Source organism: Jaculus jaculus, chromosome 1 (assembly GCF_020740685.1).
Source record: "Jaculus jaculus isolate mJacJac1 chromosome 1, mJacJac1.mat.Y.cur, whole genome shotgun sequence".
Taxonomy (NCBI): Eukaryota; Metazoa; Chordata; class Mammalia; order Rodentia; family Dipodidae; genus Jaculus; species Jaculus jaculus.
The window spans coordinates 150269748-150291806 of record NC_059102.1 but is presented as its reverse complement, the minus strand read 5'-3'; the positions used below and the strand labels follow the sequence as shown (position 1 = coordinate 150291806).

The 22059-nt window shown below is 48.2% G+C and overlaps 1 protein-coding gene across 8 annotated transcripts in view; it reads right to left on the bottom strand.

The window, feature by feature from the left end:
* Positions 1-22059, bottom strand: part of Sec16a (SEC16 homolog A, endoplasmic reticulum export factor) — a 39946-nt gene that overhangs the window by 17177 nt on the left and 710 nt on the right. For 7 of the 8 annotated variants that reach the window (XM_045137195.1, XM_045137220.1, XM_045137230.1 and 4 more), the window contains exons 2-11: positions 13266-16951; positions 11226-11359; positions 8029-8126; positions 4901-5024; positions 4200-4398; positions 3904-4078; positions 3212-3354; positions 2362-2423; positions 2115-2253; positions 1510-1752 (exon numbers count right to left, since the gene is read on the bottom strand). In XM_045137195.1, the coding sequence (XP_044993130.1) occupies positions 1510-1752; positions 2115-2253; positions 2362-2423; positions 3212-3354; positions 3904-4078; positions 4200-4398; positions 4901-5024; positions 8029-8126; positions 11226-11359; positions 13266-16883 (4935 nt within the window). In that variant the 5' untranslated portion in view covers positions 16884-16951. The remainder of the gene's footprint in view (positions 1-1509; positions 1753-2114; positions 2254-2361; positions 2424-3211; positions 3355-3903; positions 4079-4199; positions 4399-4900; positions 5025-8028; positions 8127-11225; positions 11360-13265; positions 16952-22059) is intronic. The other variant, XM_045137252.1, reaches the window with a different exon arrangement.

The window sequence follows — 22059 nt, the reverse complement described above, 5'->3', positions numbered from 1 at the left end:
AAGGTGGTGGCATAGTAGCCACACCAAAGCAGCCTAGGGAGGGAAATAAGCAGAAACACAGCAGAGAAGCAGGAGAGACTAAGACCTTCCAAAAAAGAGGAAACCAGCCAGAATCCCACTGAGGTGCCCGCAGCCCTAGTCTACATGCTGTCTGCCTGCCCCGCAGACACAACACTGCAGGAGCAGAAACCAGGTGGAGGGATTTTCCACTCACATCAGCCTCTTCACAAAGTCAACTCCCCAGGACCCACGTTAGCCAAATGCACAAGGTGGTGCATGTATGAGGAGTGTTTGCAGTGGCTGGAGGCCTTGGCAACCATTCTCTCTCTCTGTGTGTCTACGTCTTTCCCTCTCTTACTCTCTCAAATAAATAAATAAATAAATAAAAGTTTTAAAAAATTAATTTGCAAACAGAGAAAGATAAGAGAGAGAGAGAGAGAGAGAGAGACAGAGAATGGGTGCTCCAGGGCTTCCAGATGCTACAACCACCTCTAGATGCATGCACCACTGTGCATCCGGCTTTATGTGGGAGCTGGAGAAAGTCGAACCTGGGTCATTTGGCTATGTAGCCAAGTGCCTTAACTGCTGAGCCATCTCTTCAGCCCTATTCTTAACATTTCTGGCATGTGTATGTGCGCATCGAGGTCAGAGGACAACATTAAGTATCTTCCTCAGTAGCTGTTGGGAGAGGGTCTCTCATTGAAGCTTCCTTATTCTGCTAGACAAGCTAGCCATAGCCAACAAGCCCCAGAGATCCTCCTGTTTGTCTCCCTGGAGCTAGAATTACAGGTGTGTGTTACCATACCCAGCTTGTACGTGGAAGCTCTGAGTATCTGAACTTAGGTCTTCATGTTTGCATGACAAACACTGAACCTGAGCTCTTTCTCCAGCCTGGCAGTGAGTTCTAACAGGTGCACATTGCTTTTACTCTACTCTTCTTTGTGAAGAACCAGCCCTCTAATCAGGGACAAGTAGGAGCGCCCTCCTCAGACAGCACTACCCACTCGGAGGAATGCTGCAACAGCATCAATTCCCCAATCCAGGCAACACATGAGCGTCCATGAATTTTCTCTCAACACAGAAAGCATCTTTAACAATCAGTCTGCCTGTACCCAAAATAACCTTGGGCACATTTGAGTATTTCTTGCTGGGAGAACAAAAATGTTGCAGCAATTCACAAAAGCTGATAGGACATTTCAATCAGCTATGAAGTGTCCATGTAAAAATTCAGTTATCACACAGAAGCTTTTAATGGACATGGAGGTACACACATGTAGTCTCAGCACTCGGGAGGCAGAGGTAGGAGGATTGCCATGAGTTCAACGCTACCCTGAGACTAGAGTGAGACCCTGCCTCGAAAAACAGCCAGACACAGACTGCTGTGCAAGAAAAGCTGCATCAGCTCCCAGGAGGGGAACTGGTCTCTTCCCTGCTGAATGCCAAACACCTGAGCCATCAGGTGAACTTGGGAACATACCTGGAGGGTCCATGAGTGAGGGGACTGCTTACCTTCTTCCGGCCATACAGAAGAAGCTCACGGAACCTTTCTGTTTCCTTCTCGAGCACGTTGGTGGTCACTGTCTGACTATCTGTGAGAAATGAGAGCTGGGCCTCTCCAGACTCTTCTTCTACTTGTTCCACGGCCTCATTAGTAAAATCTATTAGGTTTGCCTCATTAGGTGATTTCCCAGGAAGCCACACGGTTCTGTGGTCTTGTAACAAAAGCTCTGCGATGTCTGTTCCCACTACGGTCTATAAGGCCGACAAGAATGGGACCAAAAACAGAAGCTTTACTAGATACAGGGTTTCCAGCAGGATGGCCAAGATGGCTCCCCTCCCCTCCCAGGCCCAGATCTCCACAAAGTGGCATGTGTTAGGACACCTCAGACACACAAGTAGCTCTCTACACAGCCTCCCAGGACTGAGGTCACAGCCCACCATAAATCACACATCTTTTTTCCCTTCCACCTCACCAGATTGTTGCCATGATGCTCTTCCTAAAGGAGACACCCTAAAGGCATGGAGACCTGACACTGCCCAAAGCTCAGGACATTAACCGGGGACCCCAAAGCCAAAGGCCAACAGGAAAACAATAGAAGTAAAAAAGAACATACCCCATTCTGTCTGCATAACAGAATAATGAAGTTCCAAAGAAGACTTGCAGACTCTTTGTCAATTAAATGTTCATTCTGCAAACATTTTGTAGCTTTATTCTGTGCAAAATTAATAACATCTACTTTATGGGTATCATCTCTGGGGAAAAAAATGAACACTTGGTGAGTGGTGATGCCAGTACTGTGAGGCCAAACTCAGAAGCTGCCACTGTACAGGCACCAAGAGACATCTCAACAAGGAACTCACTTGCCAAGAGGCCCTGGAAAGGAGCGCATCTCCTCCTGCTCAGGCGTGTGCTGCAGCAAGGTCTGTAACGAGAAGGGCAGAGAACAGCTCATATGTGCACCCAGAGTCACCAGAGGGCCAAGTCACAGAGGCTGTTCCTGAGACCATATCTGTCCCTCTGTCTGGAGAGTCAAGGTACTAGAACAGTTGTTACATGAGCTATGACAAGGGTTTTCTTTTTTATATATATATATATATTTTTGTTCATTTTTTATTTATTTATTTGAGAGCGACAGACACAGGGAGAAAGACAGATAGAGGGAGAGAGATAGAATGGGCGCACCAGGGCTTCCAGCCACTGCAAACGAACTCCAGACGCGTGCGCCCCCTTGTGCATCTGGCTAACGTGGGACCTGGGGAACTGAGCCTCGAACCGGGGTCCTTAGGCTTCACAGGCAAGCGCTTAACCGCTAAGCCATCTCTCCAGCCCGACAAGGGTTTTCAAACTTCAGACAGAAACATCCATTTGGGTTCCAACAGATGTGATGAGAGGCTTCTGAGGCCACAGAGCTGATGTGTCCCTTACTGGCTCAGATTCTCCCAGAATCTACCCCTCTCCCCTCCCCATCCCATACCAGCCCTTGTCCATTACTGAAATTCAGAGACAAAATGACCACCACCAAAGTAAAAAAAAAACCACGCAGAAAATGCACATGTAACACCCATAGCAGCTGCTGAAAACGCAGACTTCTGGGAGAAAAAGCAGCCATTGAAGAATGAAAGCCCTGCAGGCTGAAGTCTAGGAACACACATTTTCCAACGGCAAACTGTGAAGCATGGGGTGCACAGGGCCAACAGGTCCTGGCATTACCTCCAGGCTGTGGACTTCCACTAGTGCAGGCTGTCCTTCTGAAGGCAGGTTGGGAATCACTTTAATGAGCTGACCACCAGGACCAAACCTGGCACAGACATGAGGCACTGTAAACTTTTCGGGAGAGGTTGGTCTTGATGGAACTGTGTTTAAATAAATGGGAAGAGAAACAATGGGTTAGTCTTACAGCTTCTGAACCACATGCCCAGCCTAGACTTGCTGCCAGACTCCCTGACCAGCCAGCTTCAGATCACAACAAAATACTCAACAGCTACAGCTCAGCAGCCCAACTGACATAGTACTTTAATCAGGAAGGGAAGCTCTGTGCACTTGACCAAGCACTTTGGAGAGAGTCAGGAAGGGACACCTGGTACGAGACTTTTGGGAGGAATCTGGAGCTTACTATTCACTGCCATTGCCATTCAGGGAACATGGAGAAGTGCCACCCATGGGCTTGGCAAGGAAGGGTTCTGTCCTCAGAAATACACTTTAACAATACACACGTTGACAAGAAGGCAGCACTCAGATACTGAGCCAAAGAGCAATGTGGAACGGTTGGCCTACACCAACAAGCTGTGACTTGGGACAGTGGTGACAGGTGCAGGGGAGCTGAGCCAGCCTCATAAATCCCAGTTCTGGACTGATTCCCTTTCTGTCCTGGGCTGGTGGCCACACTGAACTCTGAGACACACCTTGCTCCATGGTAGACCAGGTGTTGTCTGCAGGGTAGCTGTACTCTGCAAAGCCATGAGCACTGCTGAAGTTGCTGTCGTAGGTGCCATAGGCATAGTCACCATGAAAGGAGCCCGGGGGATGAGGAGCCTCAAAGGAACCTGCAGTCACGTTGTGGCTTCTGTAAATCTGACTCTTGAGAAAGAAAGCCAGTAGGGAAAGTAAGCTCTCATGAGCACAAGAAAGAACCAGGCCAAGAGGAAACTGGGCTCTACGTGGAACCATCCTGCTCCTCCCGTCACTCTGCCAAGCACACCTGGTGTGAGTGGGAGCTGATGCTGCTTCGGCGGCTAGGCAGGCTGTGAGCACTGCGCAGGCTCCGCGCTGAGTGCTCACTGTGGATGCTGCGCCTGTCCACCTCTTCCCCGTAAGGGTCTCTGTGAAGCTCAGTGTCATCGTCGAAGCTTCCCGTGAAGCGAGGGTCATACCTCCAGTGATCATCACATTTCTCAGGTCTAGAGGAAGCACAGGCACAAGGCAACGATTAGAAGTTAGGAGGGCAACTCCTGGGCATGCCATGCAAATGCCAGGCACTTCCCAGAGCTGTAGCACAATCCTCATTAGTTACAGGAAACCCTGCAGGCCAGGCACCAGGAATCAATCCCAGGTTCAGACTTAGGTACTAACCTCAGAGGTCACACTGCAGGTGCATGAGGGAAGTCTCTTTTCTGGGGTATGAGTGGGATGAAGGAGACAGGATACTGAGGAAATGGGGAGGCAGACCTCAGGACCAACTAGGGTCACTGGCTGGGCACTCATCTGAGGCCAGTTTTTCTTCCCAGAGTCCAGAGGTGGCACCAGGAGGTGTGGCTAGTCCTTTCTCTTTCAGAGAGCGGGAGGCTGCTTCCCAGAAACCCCAGAACTACAATTCATTAGTTCTAAAGAAAGGGGGGGGGGGCAGGCAAGAAGAACACTCAGCTTACTGTGCCCTCCTTCATGCACATGCACTTTACTAACCTGTCGCTGTAAGCGTAATTTTCCTTCCTATACGGATCATGCTCGGAGTCATACCAGTATCTCCGGTCCCAGGTGCGAGGGTCCCGGAATCGAGAGCCATAGTAGCGATCCCAGCGACCTGAGTCTGTAAGTGAAGCATGAAAAGATCAGCGCAGCAACACATACACGCTAGCTCCTGTGCAGCAGACAGACGGCTCAGGAGAACAGGCACGAACTGGAAGACGAGTCCTGACAGAAAAGGAAGAGGCTGCCTCCTGCCTGCCTATGACTTCCCATGACAGTCAGCTGGTAGTTCTCTCAATACAAAGATTTCTGTTGGTTTGTTTGGAGCAGGGTCACTCTAGCCCAGACAGAGCTGGAACTTACTCTGGAGTCCAGGTTGGCCTCCACCTCACAGTGATATTCCCAACTCAGCCTCTCCAGTGCTGGATTAAAGGTGTGAGCCACCAAGCCCAACTTTCAACACCTTTTTTCTTTAAGTGATAGACTGTTCTTTATTAGAACAATGAAAGGAGACAGCCATTGCAGGAATGGAAGCTATGTGGCAGGTACAGCTGGGCTGAGGCTTTTATGGGGTCGGGGCAGGGGAAAGAATAAGCAGCAATGGGGGCCAGATAAAAGGGAACGGGGTCAGGGTCATTCCACCTGTCTGGTAGGCCTGTTTATACTGGTAATGTATTTGCAGCCTAGGAACTTTCTGGGCAGCTTTTATTCTGAGCCTTCATTGGGGGTCAGCTTGTCCAGTCTTTTCATGACATATTAACCCTTCATTCCAGACCCTGAGGACAAGTAAAAAGATAGGGAGCATCATAGATTCAAGTCTCCAGCTGCTTCCTGAAGTCTTGGGGGTGATGACAGGGGCTTAGGGTCTATCTCTAGAGCCCATAACAGGCAGGGGTCTGTTAAGTTGGTGTTGTCCAGTCACCTGGTGTCTTGCTTTACTGTTAGCCACACAAGAGGGGTGTGAGATACTGAACTGGACAGGAAATTAGAGGCTGATTATTAAGAGCCAGATTCTCAGCCGGGTGTGGCGGCGCACGCCTTTAATCCCACTCGGGAGGCAGAGGTAGAAGCTTGAGTTTGAAGCCAGCCTGGGAGTACACAGTGAGTTCCAGATCAGCCTGGCCTTCAAGACCCTCCCTTAGGTGAACAAAAAACACAAACAAACAAAAAGCCAGATTCTTGGCATGCTGCTGACAAGGGGGAGTAATTTTTTTGTTTGTTTGTTTGTTTGTTTTGCAAGCAGAGAAAGAGACAGAAAGGAGAGATAGATAGAGAATGGGTATGCCAGGGCCTCTAGCCATGGCAAATGAACTCCAGACATGTCTCCCTTGTACATCTGGCTTATATGGGTCCTGGGGAATCGAAACTGGGTCCTTTGGCTTCTCAGGCAAACACCTTAACCACTAAGCTATCTCTCCAGCCCAAGTAGTGGATTCTTAGATACATCAGTTTAACAGTGGCAACCAGCTGTTTGATAGCTGATTAGTCAGGGTGTAATCATTAGGTCTGTTGCGGAATTAATTCCCAGACGAACTGAGATTCAGAACTGTTTCAGTCAGAGGAGAGGAAGTTTATTACACCAGTGGGCGAACACCTGGATCACTCCAGAAAGGTGTCAGTCCCAAGCTCAGGCATTTGGAGTCTTTTATATTCTTTACCTATAGCAAAAGCAAGCAAGCAGGAAAAATAGAAGTGTTCATGTAACATTAAGTGAGCAGCTGCAACGTAAAGGGTCATGTTTCCAGTAACAGCATTTTTGATTTAAAGAAAACAACAACAAAAATATCGCGGGCAGACTTCTATATTAAGTCCTGTGTGTGTGTGTCTATGTGTGTGCATGCATGCGGAGGCCAGAGGCAGACCCTGGGTATCTTCCTCAACTGCTTTCCATCTTATTTTTGAGGCACTGAACCTAGAGCTCATTGACATGGACAGCCTTACTAGTTTGTGAGCCCTAGGGTTCCTTCTGTCTTGGCTTATATATAAAATGAGTACAAACACTCAAGGGAAAACAACTCTTTGGGAACCCAGGAGTGGGGGCACAATAGGTATGTTGTTGAAGGGCTCTAGGGCTCACACTTTCACCATATGTAGCCAAAGCAGTCCAGACAACTGATCATAATGCTTCACTAGAAAATCAAGACAACCACCAACAATAAAGACTCATCATGCTATAGGTAAGATGTGATGTCTCAGTGGGTTATTCTCAGGTGCAAAGAATTTTCAACTTTGGCTCTCAGGATAAAAACTCAATGAAGGGTTGGGAAGATGAATCAATGGGTAAAATTTTGCTGTGCAAGCACGACAACCTGGATCTGGATCTCCAGAACCCAGACAGCTGGACACAGTGGTGAACATCTGCAATTCCAAAGCTCCTTTGGCAAGATGGGAGGTAAAACAGGAGAATCCCCAGAAGTTCATGAACTACAAAGTTAGCCTGCCATGAGCAGAGTAAATGACAAGAGACCCTGCCTCAAACAAGGTGAAAGGTAAGGACCAAAACTGGAAGTTTTTCTATCACCTCCACATGTGCTCATCTCTACCCACACACACAAAGATTAAAAACAACAACCCAAGCTGGGCATGGTGGCGCACGCCTTTAATCCCAGCACTTGGGAGGTAGAGGTAGGAGGAATGCTGTGAGTTCGAGGCCACCCTGAGAATACATAGTGAATTCCAGGTCAGCCTGAGCCAGAGCGAGACCCTATGTTGAAAAGCCAAAAAAAGAAAAAAAAAAAAAAAACACAAAACCATGGGCTGGAGAGATGGCTTAGCGGTTAAGGCATATACCAGCAAAGCCTATGGATCCAGGTTCGATTCTCCAGGTCCCACATAAGCCACAAGCACATGGCGGCACCTGCTCTGGAGTTTGTTTGCAATGGTTGAAAGCCCTGGCCCGCCCATTCTCACTCTATGGCTCTCTCCTTCCCTTTCTCTGTCTCAAATAAATAAAAATGAATCTTAAAAAAAATAAAAAATAAAAATAAAAAACCCACAAAGAAGAAACTAGTAAAACTTTGTAAAGTGAGTGTGAATGACCAAGCATGGTCAAGACTTGCCCACAGCTACACGGTGACAAGTAGTCTATGGACAGAGCATCTGCTAATGTGTGCAATTCAACATACCTCCATAATCATATTGGCTGGAGTAATAATTTGCATAGTAATCACTTTGACTGCTCCATCCACTCTTGGAATTATAGTATCCTTCAGGATACCCTTGCCTGTAAAAGCAGACAGTTGTTAAAAACATACTATCTATTTCTTAAAGTGTAACAAGAAATTCGCCAACACAAATCACACCTATGATATATTCATCAAAGTGCTCTGGTTGTGAAAAACTCTTAGTCATAAGATCAAAGCCAGAAACAGAAGAGAATATGGGATTCCCCACCATGTGTCTGACTGAAATTGAGTTCAGCAAATCACTGTTTGACAATGCTCAGCAAGAGAACTCACCTCTTCTGTGTTTTTAGTACTACATCCCACATATATGTACTTTTTGGTTTTTCAAAGTAGAGTCTCGCGCTCTAGCCCAGGCTGACCTAGAATTCTCTATGTAGTCTTAGGGTGGCCTTGAACTCACAGCGATCCACCTACCTTTGCCTCCTGAGCACTAGATTAAAGGCATGCACTACCACACCAGCAACATAGATATTTTTATATTGTGCTCAGCAAAAGGAAAAGCACTGAGCCCCAAATTAAGCTTAAATGCCAATTTCTTTCTATGGTACTTGGGCTTTTGGTTTGTTCATTGTTGTTCTTTTTTGAGAAGGGTTCTCATTGTATAGCCCAGGGCTTGTCTCAAACTCATGACCCCAATCCTGTCTCAGCTTCCCAAGTGCTATGATTACAGATGTGAGTCACCAGAAAAATGCCGATTCAACGGCTGTTAGGGTAGACCATGAGATGTGTGCTGTTCGCCATGTGAGATCAGACCTGCAGGTCTGGGATAGGGCAGGCTGGGGCTGGGCCTCCGGAGCCTGACATGGTCTAAGCATGATAAGTCTTCTCTTGAACCAAGATCAAGAAAGAGCATGCTACCACCTCTGCCAAACACCCTGACAAAGACCAAGATCAAGTGAATGCTACCAGGCTGGAGATGGCTTAGCAGTGAAGGTGCTTGCCTGCAAAGCCAAAGGACCTAGGTTTGAGTCCCCAGGACCCATGTAAGCCAGAAACACAATGTGGTACATGCATCTGGAATTCATTTGCAGCAGGGCTGGAGGCCCTGGCATGTCCATTCTCTCGCTCTCCCTCTCTGTCTCTCTCAAATTTAAAAAAAAAAAAAATTTTTAATTTTTTTAAAAATTTTTATTTATTTGAGAGCGACAGACACAGAGAGAAAGACAGATAGAGGGAGAGAGAGAGAATGGGCGCGCCAGGGCTTCCAGCCTCTGCAAACAAACTCCAGACGCGTGCGCCCCCTTGTGCATCTGGCTAACGTGGGACCTGGGGAACCGAGCCTCGAACCGGGGTCCTTAGGCTTCACAGGCAAGCGCTTAACCGCTAAGCCATCTCTCCAGCCCCCCCAAAAAATTTTAATTAAAAGAGAATGCTACCACCTCTGCTACATACCCTGACACAGACCAAGATCAAGAGAATGCTATCATTGCTGTTGTCCTCACTGACCACCTGCCACTCAGGAATGCCACAATCACAAAAATGAAAGATGTGGACCACCTCAAGGAGGTCTTGCAAGACTCTGGCCACCCTGGACATAAGGTGTCAGCTAACACTTTATCATGTAATACTCAGTGCATGCAGGAAGGGGAGCACAGAGGGCAAACTTCCTTCAGGGTTGTGACACTCAGAGAACCCCAGCTGAAGGAAAAGCTGCAGTCCCGGTGACAAGCACAATAGTGGTGACCTTGCCTAGTCTACCTAGAGGTCTGCTCAGTGTCATGTCATGCAGCCAGGCACCCTTGGTCTCCTGGTAAACTCCTATGTGAACCTGCAGGTAGGCAAGTGGAAGGAAGGAAAGTTGGTACAGTGAGAAGACCTGCCCCTCGCTCTGCCCTCTCCATGCTCTTCCCTCTGAGGGCTCTAGGAAATGCCTGTCCACGTGCTCTATCCTTCGAGGCTTTGAATCAGAAAGCTGTGTAAGTCTAAACACCACTTCTGTGATGATCCCAGGAATCTTCTCACAATCAAGGGTGTTTCTATCCCCATCTCTTAGCAGTGGGGATCATACTAGGCAGGTGCTCTATGACTCACCAACACTCCAGACCCACAATTAAGTCCCTTGAGAAAGCAAGCCTTGGAGTTGCTGTGCTTTATAAAGCAGCCAGAATGATCAGCTATGTATATTTAAACATGGTTCAATGTGTGCCTTTGGAGCAAGGTATGTAGGGACCAGCTAAATGGCCAAAGGTTGACAGGACACACCTTCTATCTTCAAAGAGACCACAGACTACCTCAAAGAGCCAGTATAAGGAACCTCCTGAAACAAATGAGTATACAGAGGCTTTTGTGCCTTAGCTAATGAGAGTTTCTAAGCTAAAGAATGATGATGCATCCTTGCAGCAAAGCTGGCTCCCATAAGGCACCTGCTCCTACATTCAACCAAATGGAACAAATAATTGCAGGAGCTGAGGTGGCAGAGTCCAAAGGGACCATTACCTGCACTCCACTACTTTGCCCAATGCCATCAATAGCCTGGAATGGACACAAGATCAAAAGCAGGCTCTGGGGCTCTGAGAACAGAGTCCAAGAATGCAGATGGACTCTGACCTGGCACACAGACTCACTCTGAAAACACCAGAGCTCTTTCCAAATCTGTCTTCCATGATTGTAAAACAGACACAAGCAGCCAATGCAGGAAACATGATGGCTGGAGATGGGTGCGAGCTTTCAAGCAAATGGGTAGAGTCACGCACAGAATATAGCTTCAGGCTGTATTTGGAAATAGACTGATGGATCCTCAGACTATACCATTTCTGTGACCTGTCCTCTTGGGCCTCTGGAGACTTTGGAAGAATCTGTACCAGTTAATAAAGTGCCTGCGGTCTTGTGTCCTAACCAGCAGTCAGCAATCACCAGTGAAACAGACCTGCCTGCAAAGAGGGATGGCTACCCATCCTTTAACACAGAGGCCATTGCTCTGTGGCCCTGCATAGGGTCTGGCCAGGCTAGGATGTGAAGACGAGCTCTGCTAGGATTCCATGTGGCAGTGCGCTCACTTCGACACGTCCTGCCACTTGCCCATGCTGACAAAATGGGTTTGTATAATTCTTTACAGATGAAGAATTATTATCATAGCCAACTACACAAAGATCAGTTTGGGTATGAGAATAAAGCAGCCATGTGGACGCAGCTCCCACCTGGGAGTAGGCCGGTCTGAACAATGACTTGCTTGGGAACTGGGCCGCTCAGGCTCTGGGTAGCGATAGTTCTCGGGGTAAGACGCTGAGCTGTCATAGGACCTGTATCGTGGTTCATATAGGCCGTAGACATCCTGTGGAAAGAAGGTTTGGGCATGGTTAGACATATTGTGAGGCCAGATCCAGCTTTACATGGTCCAGATGGTCATTGTTCAAACATGGGACTGAGGGTTGCTTCCTGTGTGCACACCAAACTTATAAAAGCAAAGTTCTAAAACAAAAAGCCCCAGTCCTCAGGAGCATGTGGAGAGGGCCCAGAAGGACAGCTGTTAACAGGCAGCACAAGGGGTCACAACCTCCAAGAACACTGTGAGGTTTCTGTCTCCTGAGGTGTCCAACATGGAGATGCCACAATCTGAACCACGTACATGTGCCCTGCCTCCAATACCACCTCAGTTAAGCATCAGGATTAGGAATCTCTATGAACAAGTCCTAAAACCACAGGCACAACTCCACAAGAAAACACTGCAGCCCAGGCTGGCCTCAAACTTGAGGCAATCTGCCTGTTTCACCCTTTCCAGTGCTAGGATTACAGGCATGAACAACCATACCTGGCTTAAAGATCACATTTTACTCTGACAAGGCGTTCATCTCCATTACAACACAAACCATGGTCTCAGCCATGTCTGAAGAGAGGCCCCAGCAGACACAGGGAGATGTGAAATGCACTGGGCCTTGAGCCAGAGCTTATCCCTCTATGTCCAAAAATCTCATCTCTGCCAGTATGAGAAAACACCAGGAAATGGACTCTTCTGACCATTGGAGATGATGGCGTCAAGGAGAGGATGTGCTCACAGGGTTGGGATTCTTACCAAGGGGTCTCTGGGAGTCTGTGGCTTCCCTTACTCTGCCTTCCAAAGTCAAAGAGAGCTGAACTGCCTTGTACAGTTTAAAGCCTATGGCTCCTTCTTTCCAGAATCTGGGATTCACAGGTCAAATAGTTGGATTTATAACTATGTACAGTGCATGTGCACCTAACCATACTCTGAGCTGGCAGGGAGGTGCAGGCAGGGCCAAGCCACAGCAGCCCAGTTTCTGAGCTTTCTTCAGACCCAAACTTCCTGCACAGCCCCAAGGCCAAATACTTTCAGGCAGTGCAGAATTCAAAACCATCTGGCCCCATACAAAGGAAGACCTGGGTATTCAGATATTCTGTAATCCTTCTAACTTGCATGATGCTGAGGCAGGACCAGAGGTGAGGAGAGTATATATAATGATCAAGTGTGCCCATGGACCACACCCTATCAAACTGCTGCTACATGAAGTGAACCTGAACAAAACTACTGTAAGCTTGCATCACTAGAGAGGCAGGAAAGGACACAGCATGGCCTCACACTCTGCTGGATCATTACTGTGCACTCAAGACAAGTTTATAGACTCTCACCTCTCTTCACTATTACATGAGGATAATATTCTAGCTGTTTTTCCTTCAATATTCTCATACAGGGATTTAAAAGATTCAGTAATTCCTGTTATTTTGTCATCATTAGTTGGTTTTGGTTAAAACCATAAAGAGCTGGGTATGTATGGTAGCACATGCTACGTAGCACTTGGGCGATGGAAACAGGAGGATCAGAAGTTCATGGTCATCCTCAGCTACACAGGGAGTTTGAGGCCAGCCTAGGCTAAATGAAACCCTGTCTCAACAAACAAACAAACAACAAAAACATACAAAAGCTCCCAGAGGCTACACCACTTCCAAAAGTGCCCAACATACAGCCCTACTTCTGTAGTGAGCCAATACATGCTTCAGGAAATTACACAAAAACGGCACTGGCATCACATGCAGTTCAATATTCTACTGCCGGTAGGACCTCCAAGTTATTGGAATGATGTGCTTTACTGCTAGTAAGCACCAAGGAATTTAGGGGAAAGGACTTTTTCTTAGGAACATCACATGAGTCTGATGACGTCACTAACAAGAAACATGAAAGAAACCCAAGTGAGATGAGAGAAATGGCTGAACGTTAGTGCTTTTACCTGGTAATACAGGGAGGCCGTCCCAGGATCTGATGGGTATGGCGAGGGGTACTGAGACTGGTATGCATCGTACAGGGGTCTGTAATAGTAGTAGGATGCCAAGTCTTGAGGTGGTGGGCCAAATGCACTTGGAGGTGGGGGGTGGTGTACCCATGGCTGGTCAGGCCGCAGAGCTGCCTGGCCAGAGCTGGTGGATGCAACCGACGCGCTGGAGGACTGAGGTGGCCGAGGTGGCAGCTGCTGGCCCACGTCAGTTGGAGCTGGACTTGGTGGCTGAGCTGGGCTTTCAGATTGTCCCTGCGTGGGTGTACTATCTGGATTTGAAGGTCCTGGACATGTTGCTGGGGGCACTTGTTGGGGAGGCGTCTGTGGCTGAGGTGGCACCAGCTCTGGCTGGGCTCTTTCTAGGTCATGCTGGTCCTGTGCACCTTTTGTTACCTGCTGGTAGAAATGGTCTGGGTTATGTGGCCTAGACCCAGATTGTTTGGGATGACTGGCAGGGGCTTGCTGAGAAGCTGGCCCATCCAAATGTGACGGGCTATACATCCTCAAGGAATTTTCCAATGCTCTATTTAATGTAAAGTCTAGGGCACCAACAGCTTCTTCCCGGTTACTGGAATGATTTGCTTTATTGCTATTAGGTACCAAGGTACTGTCTGCGGGTGGAACCAACATCACACTTGTGCTTCCAGCAGGGATATGAACAAACTCAGGAGGAGCCTGTTCTGCATTAGGATTCTTCTGACTTTCTGGAACTGAGTTCAATGGAACTGGGTGGGCTGGCTGTTGAATCAACAAACTGGCAGGCTGGCTAGAAGTCATTTCAGAAGACCCGGAACCTTGTGGGACATGACTCTGGGTAACACTGTTAGGCAAAGACAAGCCAGGGACAGCACTAGTTGGAACCCCAGGCAAAGCAGTATGTTCTCTAGTATCACCGCTGAGAGCCCGGCTGCTACTCACTGTGGCTTTATCCACCAATACACCATCTCCCCAGGACTGATTCTTGTCATTAGGATTCGGCAAGGACAGAGAAAAATTAATGGGCTGAGCCAAATTATAGCTCTGATCAGGCTGGGCAATCAGAACAGGTTGATTGTGCAAAGACTCAGTGGGTGGTGAGGACAGCAAACTCACATAACCAGAACCTGCCTGCAATGGAAGGACCTCCTCTTCTCCCACCTTGGGAGGGTTCTCAAGGTTCTCAGAAGCACCAGGGCCATCTTGGTTCTGCAAGTGGGGGACAGAGCCTGGCTTCTGCGACTGCTGCCCAGACACCCCATTTTCTGGGTGGTGAACTGTTTCTGACAGCTTTGGCTTTACAGGGACATAAAGTGCAGGGGCAGCAGGGGCTAGAAGGACATTGCCACCAAAATCTGGCAGCTCATTTTGTGCCCACAGGGTTGTTGCTGGGCTCTCACATTTCACAGCCCCATGGGACCTTGTAGAGGGCCTCTTCTCAGACATGGAGCGCACAACATCCAAGGGTGTCCCTGATGTATGAGAAAGCAGGTATCTAGCCTCTGCAGTGGTGCTAAGAGGCAGGGTGCAGGCTTGGGGTGCAAACAGCGTCTCCATGTTGTCTGGCGGCTGCTCCAGGTTGCCTGGGGAGGCATTGGATGGCGCAGCAACTGGTCTGCGTTTCTTCTGGCGGTCCTGGGTAGCCCTCACTTCAACCACCATGTTGGCACGATCTGCTTCGACTGGTTTTACCCCAACTAAATGAGACTTTACTGGTTCAAAGGAACTATTTGCACTTGTCTGGAATATTCCTGTAGGTTTTGGGGGGCTTGGGGTTGAGGGCTGAGACAGGCTGCTGTGGTAAATGTGGCCTCCAGTGGTCTCATCTGTCTCACCTCCTACAGGAGAAGAATCAATTTGCTTAAAAAAACTCCCAGAGGTATCATCTTCAGGCTTCCCAACTTCTTGCTGAATGAATGTGCCCACTAATTCTTGGGGTCTGTCTGAGCCAGGAGGACTCCTATGGCTGTGGCTACTATAGCTGGATGACACACTGTCAGGCCGCGTACAGTGTGGTGTATCAGGGGCCTCAAGATTCAGTCCTCCACCTCGGGCAAGGCCTGCAGGACTGGGTCTGGGGACAGCTGGCCCAGGAAGGGGCCCATATCGGAACTGATCACTCAGGGTGGAGGAGTCCACACTCTGGGGCTCACTTGGCAACACTTCTTGATTCTGAACAAATTCTAGGTTCTCAACATTCTCATATTGTGAGCCACTGGCATCCTGAATCCCTGCACTTGCAGTGGTTTTAGCAGTCTGTTTTTCACGTGGGATGCCTGCAGACTGAAGAAAGCAGGGGTGTGTCTCTCCTTCCTGCTGAGCAGTCTCTTTGCTGGGGCCCTTCAAAAAGGCCTGGTAAATACCACCAGCTCCATGTGCAGGGGGTGGTAGATGGCCCACTCCAGGGCTCGGGGAGAAACCATCCAAGTCTAATCTGTCAGCAAAGCTTGCCTTTTCAGATGCAAGATTCTCCTCATTTTCTGTCTCTCCCCCTTGGAAAAACATTGAAAGAGCTCCTGAGGCTGCTTCGGGCAGGACACGACTAGGCATAGCCCCGGGGGAACAGCGCACCTGGTTGTCCTGGCGATTTCCCTGAGAGAGAGGATTCAGAGGAGCAGGGTCTGGAAAATGCTCTTTATTTGCACCTGGGTCCTGCTTGAATTCTGGGCTTGCCCACAGACTCCCAATTCTAGAATTCTGCCCAAAGGTATGTTTAGTGGGGAGGTGAATTGCTGAGTGGTTTCCACTCTGCTGATGGACTGCCTCGTTTCCTTCACCACTGGCCAAGGGTGCTAGAGAAGACACTAGTGGGATGTGGGGCTCATGGCCAGGACCCTGGTGCAGACTAGATGAAGGGGGGAAATGGGGAGAGCTGGTGGCCTGGGACCCCACACTCTGAACAGGTCCCTCTGGGCAACGCGAGTAATGCTGATGGGAGGGCTGTGGGCCTCCTTGCACTGGCCCCCACTGACCTGGCATCTGTTGGCTAGGCTGGGGGAAGAAAGAGGATGCTGCTTGGGCCATGGCACCACTATTTAAGGATTGGTCAGGCCTAGGCACAGGCCCACTCTCATGCGGCTGGCCACCATGAGGCTGCTCAGGACCTACTCCTGGAATGTAGTGAGGTGGATGTGGCAGAGTCTGAACTTCAGGCCTGGAGCCAGAACCAACCTCAGCACTCCTATTTGTCTCAGGCCCAGGTAGTGATGAAGGGATGGATACAGGAGGCAATGGATGGGCATCTGCTCTGGGCTGTGGCAGAGGTCCCAGCAGAGGCTCTTGTGGTCCTTGGGAACAATCCCCAGCATTTGTGAGGGGCACAGGCAAACCTGGCCACTGGGAAAACATGGGCAGGGATGGGCCATGCAAAATGGGCAGGCTGCTTTTGGATGAACTATCCGATGATGTGTTCTGGACCTGTCTATTAAAAGCAAATGGATCTGTTACTGGCTGTAATGGGCAAGTTATTGGAGCCACTGGTGCATTATTACTGGTCGGTCTCCTATACGGGCTAGTCTTCCAGAACATGCTTCGAGGATTCCCAGATGGAGGTGGTCCAGCCATGCCAGATGGGACCACCTGAGGTGGCGGCTGCATGTTGGGTCTTTCACACAAGATGCTGCTGCTGACAGAAAAGAAAGGGTAGAGCTCTTCTTCAATTTGTGCTGAAAAAGAAAAGGAAAAATGAGCATAAAATATTCACAGTCTTGGCTACAATCAATAAAACTATGAATACACAGATAAAGACTAATATGACTTTAACTATCTTTCTTTCTTTTTTTTTTTGTGAGGTAGGGTCTCACTCTAGCCCAAGCTGACCTGGAATTCACTATGTAGTCTCAGGGTGGCCTCAAACTCACAGTGCTCCTCCTACCTCTGCCTCCCAAGCACTGGAATTAAATGCGTGTGCCACCGTGCGTGTCTCTAACGTGACTTCAAATCATTCAATTCCTGAGGACTGTATCTCTTCCATACTCCACCCCAGTGGAGAGCACCTGGCCTTAGGAGCTGTTCCGAGAAAGAAGCTCTGTGAGGAAGAACAATCAAGAATACAGATGGCTCTGGTGCCAGATAGCTGAATGGATGCGAACAGCCCCTTCCTGATCTGGCATTCCTTACTCAGCCTGCCACTGCCTCTGTGGATTCTCCCCACACTTTTTGAGATAAGAAGTATCTGATCCCCAGCTGATAACACTACCAGAACATGTTCCTTACTCTTTAAAACTTCTCAACCATCACCAGATCCACAAAGAACCAACTTTGCTATTTAGAAGAAAACTTATCATACTCTGTGTGTGCATGTATACATGCATGCATTTGTGTGTGTACGCCTGCTTATATGTGTAAAGGCCAGGTGACAATGCTGGGTGTTACCCACAGGTACACCATCACCTTTCTTCCTTTTTCCCTGGCCTTGATCCCATCCACTAGATTAAAGTAGCTAGCCAGCAAGCTCCAGGGATCCATTTATCTCCACCTCCCACACCCAACATTTTAGTGGGATAATGGGGACCAAACTCTTGTCCTAATCTTGAGACTGCAAGATAAGTGCTTTATTAATTGAGCTATCTCCCAGCCCCATAAGTCATACTTTTGTACAGGTTAATTTTAAATCTGGAAAGGAAAACAACAGTCTAAACATTATACAGTTATAACAGCTACTGAACTTTATCTCAGCATGTCTATCACATTAAATGTCTTATTTTTGTATGACTGCATTTCCTTTGCAACAGTGAAAGTTGCCTTTGGCCACTGAATTTGTAAATAGACTAGGAATAAAAATCCCAAGAAAAATTTACATCACTTTTAAAACTGTGGAACTGAACTGACATTTCCAACCAGCAGATCACCAATAAACCTCTTCCAGAAAAGAAAGGGAGGGAAAAAAAAAAAAAAATCAGGCTAGAGAGATGGCTCAGTGCTTAAGACACTTGCCTGCAAAGACTAACCACCTGGTTTGATTCCCCAGCACCCATGTAAGAATGGGGATGTACAAAGTGGCACATGTATTGGGTTTGTCTGCAGTGGCTAGAGGTCCTGGTGCACCCATTCTCTCCCTCTTTCTCTGCTTGCAAATAATAAATAAAAATTTAGAAAGGGGCAAAATCCTATGTTTTCAGTTGCTACTTTTTAATTGTGTGCATGCATGCATGTGCATGTGTGTACACGCACAACAGAATTTCTTTTTGCTGCAAACAAGTGACAGATATATGTGCTACTTCTTGTGGTCTGGCTTTACATGGATACTGGGGAATGAAACCCAGGTCAATAGACCTTGCAAGCAACAGCCTTTAACCCCCAAGCTATCAGCCAGCCCCTGCTTTTCATTTTGAGTAAGAAATAGTACTTAACTTGTTCTTTCAAGTCAAATTCAAGGTTGACACCTTAAAGTCCTTTTCCTTGCACCTGTCCTCCCTAGGTTGTGTGACACAGTCAATCTAAGGAAAAACAACTACTGGCATCTGTATCAGAAGCAAGTGCTAGCACTCACGAGAGGCTCTCATTGTCAGGCCTGTTGACATTCCCCCGAGGAGGAGGGCAGAGAATCATTATTCCTTCACCTGAGATCTGAGGTGCTCTCTGTGCAGCTGTATGCAATGATGCATAAGGTCTAGGATTCTTGGGACAAAGTATTTAGAGGATAGAAAGAAGATCAAGGGACAGACAATGTCATCCTTGCAACGCTAAGGAGGTCCTTGTCCAAGCAGTGATGAGACTTTTTGATGCTATGGCTGCTCTGGGGGTCACGCTCTGTAAGCAAGCTCCAGGGTGAACTCTGCTGGAATCAGCCTTAGTCTGTTGGGGGTGTCCTGCCTGGGAGAGCAAGCACTTGCTGGCTTCTTCCCAGAAGAGTCCACACTACATCCTAGTACAACCTTCAGGAGATGTTTTAGCTAATCCCTGTGAAAAACAGACCAAACGGAGTTTAATCCACACATCTCTTTGCAGATGCATATTGTGTCCCTAGAAATTTTCCTGATATTCAGGTTAAAAGAAAAAACAAGTCGGGCATAGTGGTGCACGCCTTTAATCCCAGCACTCAGGAGGCAGAGGTAGGAGGGTCACCCTGAGTTCGAGGCCACCCTGAGACCACATAGTGAGTTCCAGGTCAGCCTAAGCTAGAGTGAAACCCTATCTCAACCCCCCCCCCAAAAAAAAAAGAAAAGAAAAAACAGCCAAGTGTGGTGGCACATGCTGGTAGGAAACTGTTGAAGAGGTGGAGGCAGAAGGATCAGGAGTTAAGAGATTGGCTTGAGCTACACATTTAGGTGGGCATGGTGGCCTCGAACTCACAGCAATCTTCTTGCCTCTGCCTTCCAAGTGCTGAGATTGAGGTGTGCACCATTACGCCTGGCTTTCAGATGTCATGTTAAAAGAACAAGTGCAGCTTCACTTTAGGGACCAGTAGAAGGAGAGCTGCTGCCTTCACTCCTAATTTGTCCAACCAGTTGCAAAGCCACCACGAACACAGCAACTATGTACCCATAGACAGGACACATGGGCTCCCAAGTCCCTCCTGAAACTTGCCTGCCAAGAGCAACAGGCAGCCAAGGTTATTCCTCAGCATAAGATTCAACAATCCTAAGCAGTTAACAACAACAACAAAAAATTTAAATACAGTACAAAACAAAACAGGGCACAGGGCTGACTCATCAGGTGTCACTAGACTGGGCATCCAGCTGGGTGGTTAAGAACAGCTACTTCTCTTTCTGAAGTTCATACAATACAAGTCCATACAATAAATCAGCAAAAATGTTTCTCCAAAAGTTTAATCATATACAAGCCTACTCACTGTAGATTAGAGGGCCTAATCCTTATTGCCACTCATCAGAATTAAAGTTGAACATGTTTATACTTAAATATTTCCTTTGTAGAAACTCACAATTATTTTCTCAATGTTAATGGACTAACAACTGTTTTATGAGCCAACTATCACATGCTGAGGAATACCCCCAGTCCCCACACTCTCCAGCTGAGAGCTTTTCAGAAATGTGCCAATATCACTGGAACAATCTTGTGACTTGAACAATATTCTTTTAATCTTCTCAATTCACTGATAGAAAAAAATGAACCACCTATCATTTATCTCAGGATTATGGAAATTTTCATTCTGTTCAGTCAGTCAGCTAAATTTCAAAAGGCACCTGAGCCGGGCGTGGTGGCGCATGCCTTTAATCCCAGCATTTGGGAGGCAGTGGTAGGATGGCTGTGAGTTCGAGGCCACCCTGTGACTACCAAGTGAGTTCCAGGTCAGCCTGGGCTACAGCGACAGCGAGACCCTACCTCGAAAAAAAGAAAAGCACCTATCTCAGAGACCTGCTGCTACTGAAGAAGTATTATTCGTAAACTCAGCTCTTCAGTTCCACTGCCTCACATCTGCAGGAGCGCTTATGCAAGACCTTCTAAGTGTGAATCTGTCTATGGGACTACGGGATTTTGAATGACTCCCCTCCTCTCACGTCACTGGCCTACAGCTGTGTGTAAAACCAAAGGAGTACCCAGAAAAGGCAGTGAGCTCCACGCTGCCAGGCACTTCTCTCATGGTGAGGGCTAGTGACACACCTATCAGACTAAACTCTGCCTCTTCCAGGTGAAAATCTGAACCAAAACGATTTAGCTGAAGAAGGCAGGGGCAGATAAGGAACTACACACTACTAAAAGCAGGGGGACCTACCAGGACACATTGACATTCCCCAGTGTTTACAGAGGCAAGAAGGAATCATTAAAATCTGCACAGTATCTCAAAGAAAAAACTTCCAGTGTTTTGGACATTCACTAAAGGTCACGAAGTGCAACCAAAGCAGAAGTACAGAAAGAAATCGCTATTTTGCTTCTTATCTGCAAGATACCAGCACTGAAACCCTAAAGAGGGAGATGGGAAGGAGTGCAGGGAGGCTGCTTTGTTGCTGGTACTTGCAACAGTACCGGGCAGGGACAGCGGGAAGTGTTTGTTGTGACCGCCACATCTAGGAACGGAGAATGCCAGTGGTTAACACCTGCATCGCATGCATTTGAGAAAAAAATTTAATGTGAACCATTCTACAGGCCATTTAAAAAAACGTCGGTACACGGAGCAGCAAAAGCCGATTCTGCGTGGACTCCATGCGTCTGGATGCTCCATGGACATGTCCGCATTCCTCTAACTCTTGACAGAAAGGCACACAGTCCTCGATCTCCCTTGCGACATCCCGCTCACCCCGCCAAGAAATTACAAGTAAGCAAAACTGGTTCAAATGTGCCCCATCACCAGCACAGCTCAAGGGAAGGAAAAGAAAAGTCTTCCGGCCAACAACGATCAATTACCTTCAGAACCTTCACGCAAAAAAAAAAAAAAAAAAAATACCAGCCACGCCACACCAGAGCAGAAGTGTCCTACGCATTGCTTCCTTTTGTAAAGTTGCAGGATTCTTTCGAGGCGTTCCTGTCTGGCCATGCTAAAACGCACCCTTCCTTCCCCAGCTCAGAACGGCCCGACCAATTCCAGTAGCCCAGATCCCGGGAGCGCCCTACAGGCAGGACAGTGACCGCAAACCCTGCCCGACTCCTCGGGACAAGCGCATCAAGACGACACGGGCCGCGTCCCGCCCTCGCCCTCCGCGCCCGGCGTCTCCGCACCAGGCGGCCGAGGACTCTACCGCCTTCACCCGGCCCGGCAGCGTCTCCCAGGACGCTCCCGCCCGCTGGGGGGCCTAGGCCCGTAGCGCACCACACCCGGCCGGGCCCTCCGCAGCCTCGCGCCCAGCCTGCCGGCCACCGCTTTTCCTCCGCGCGC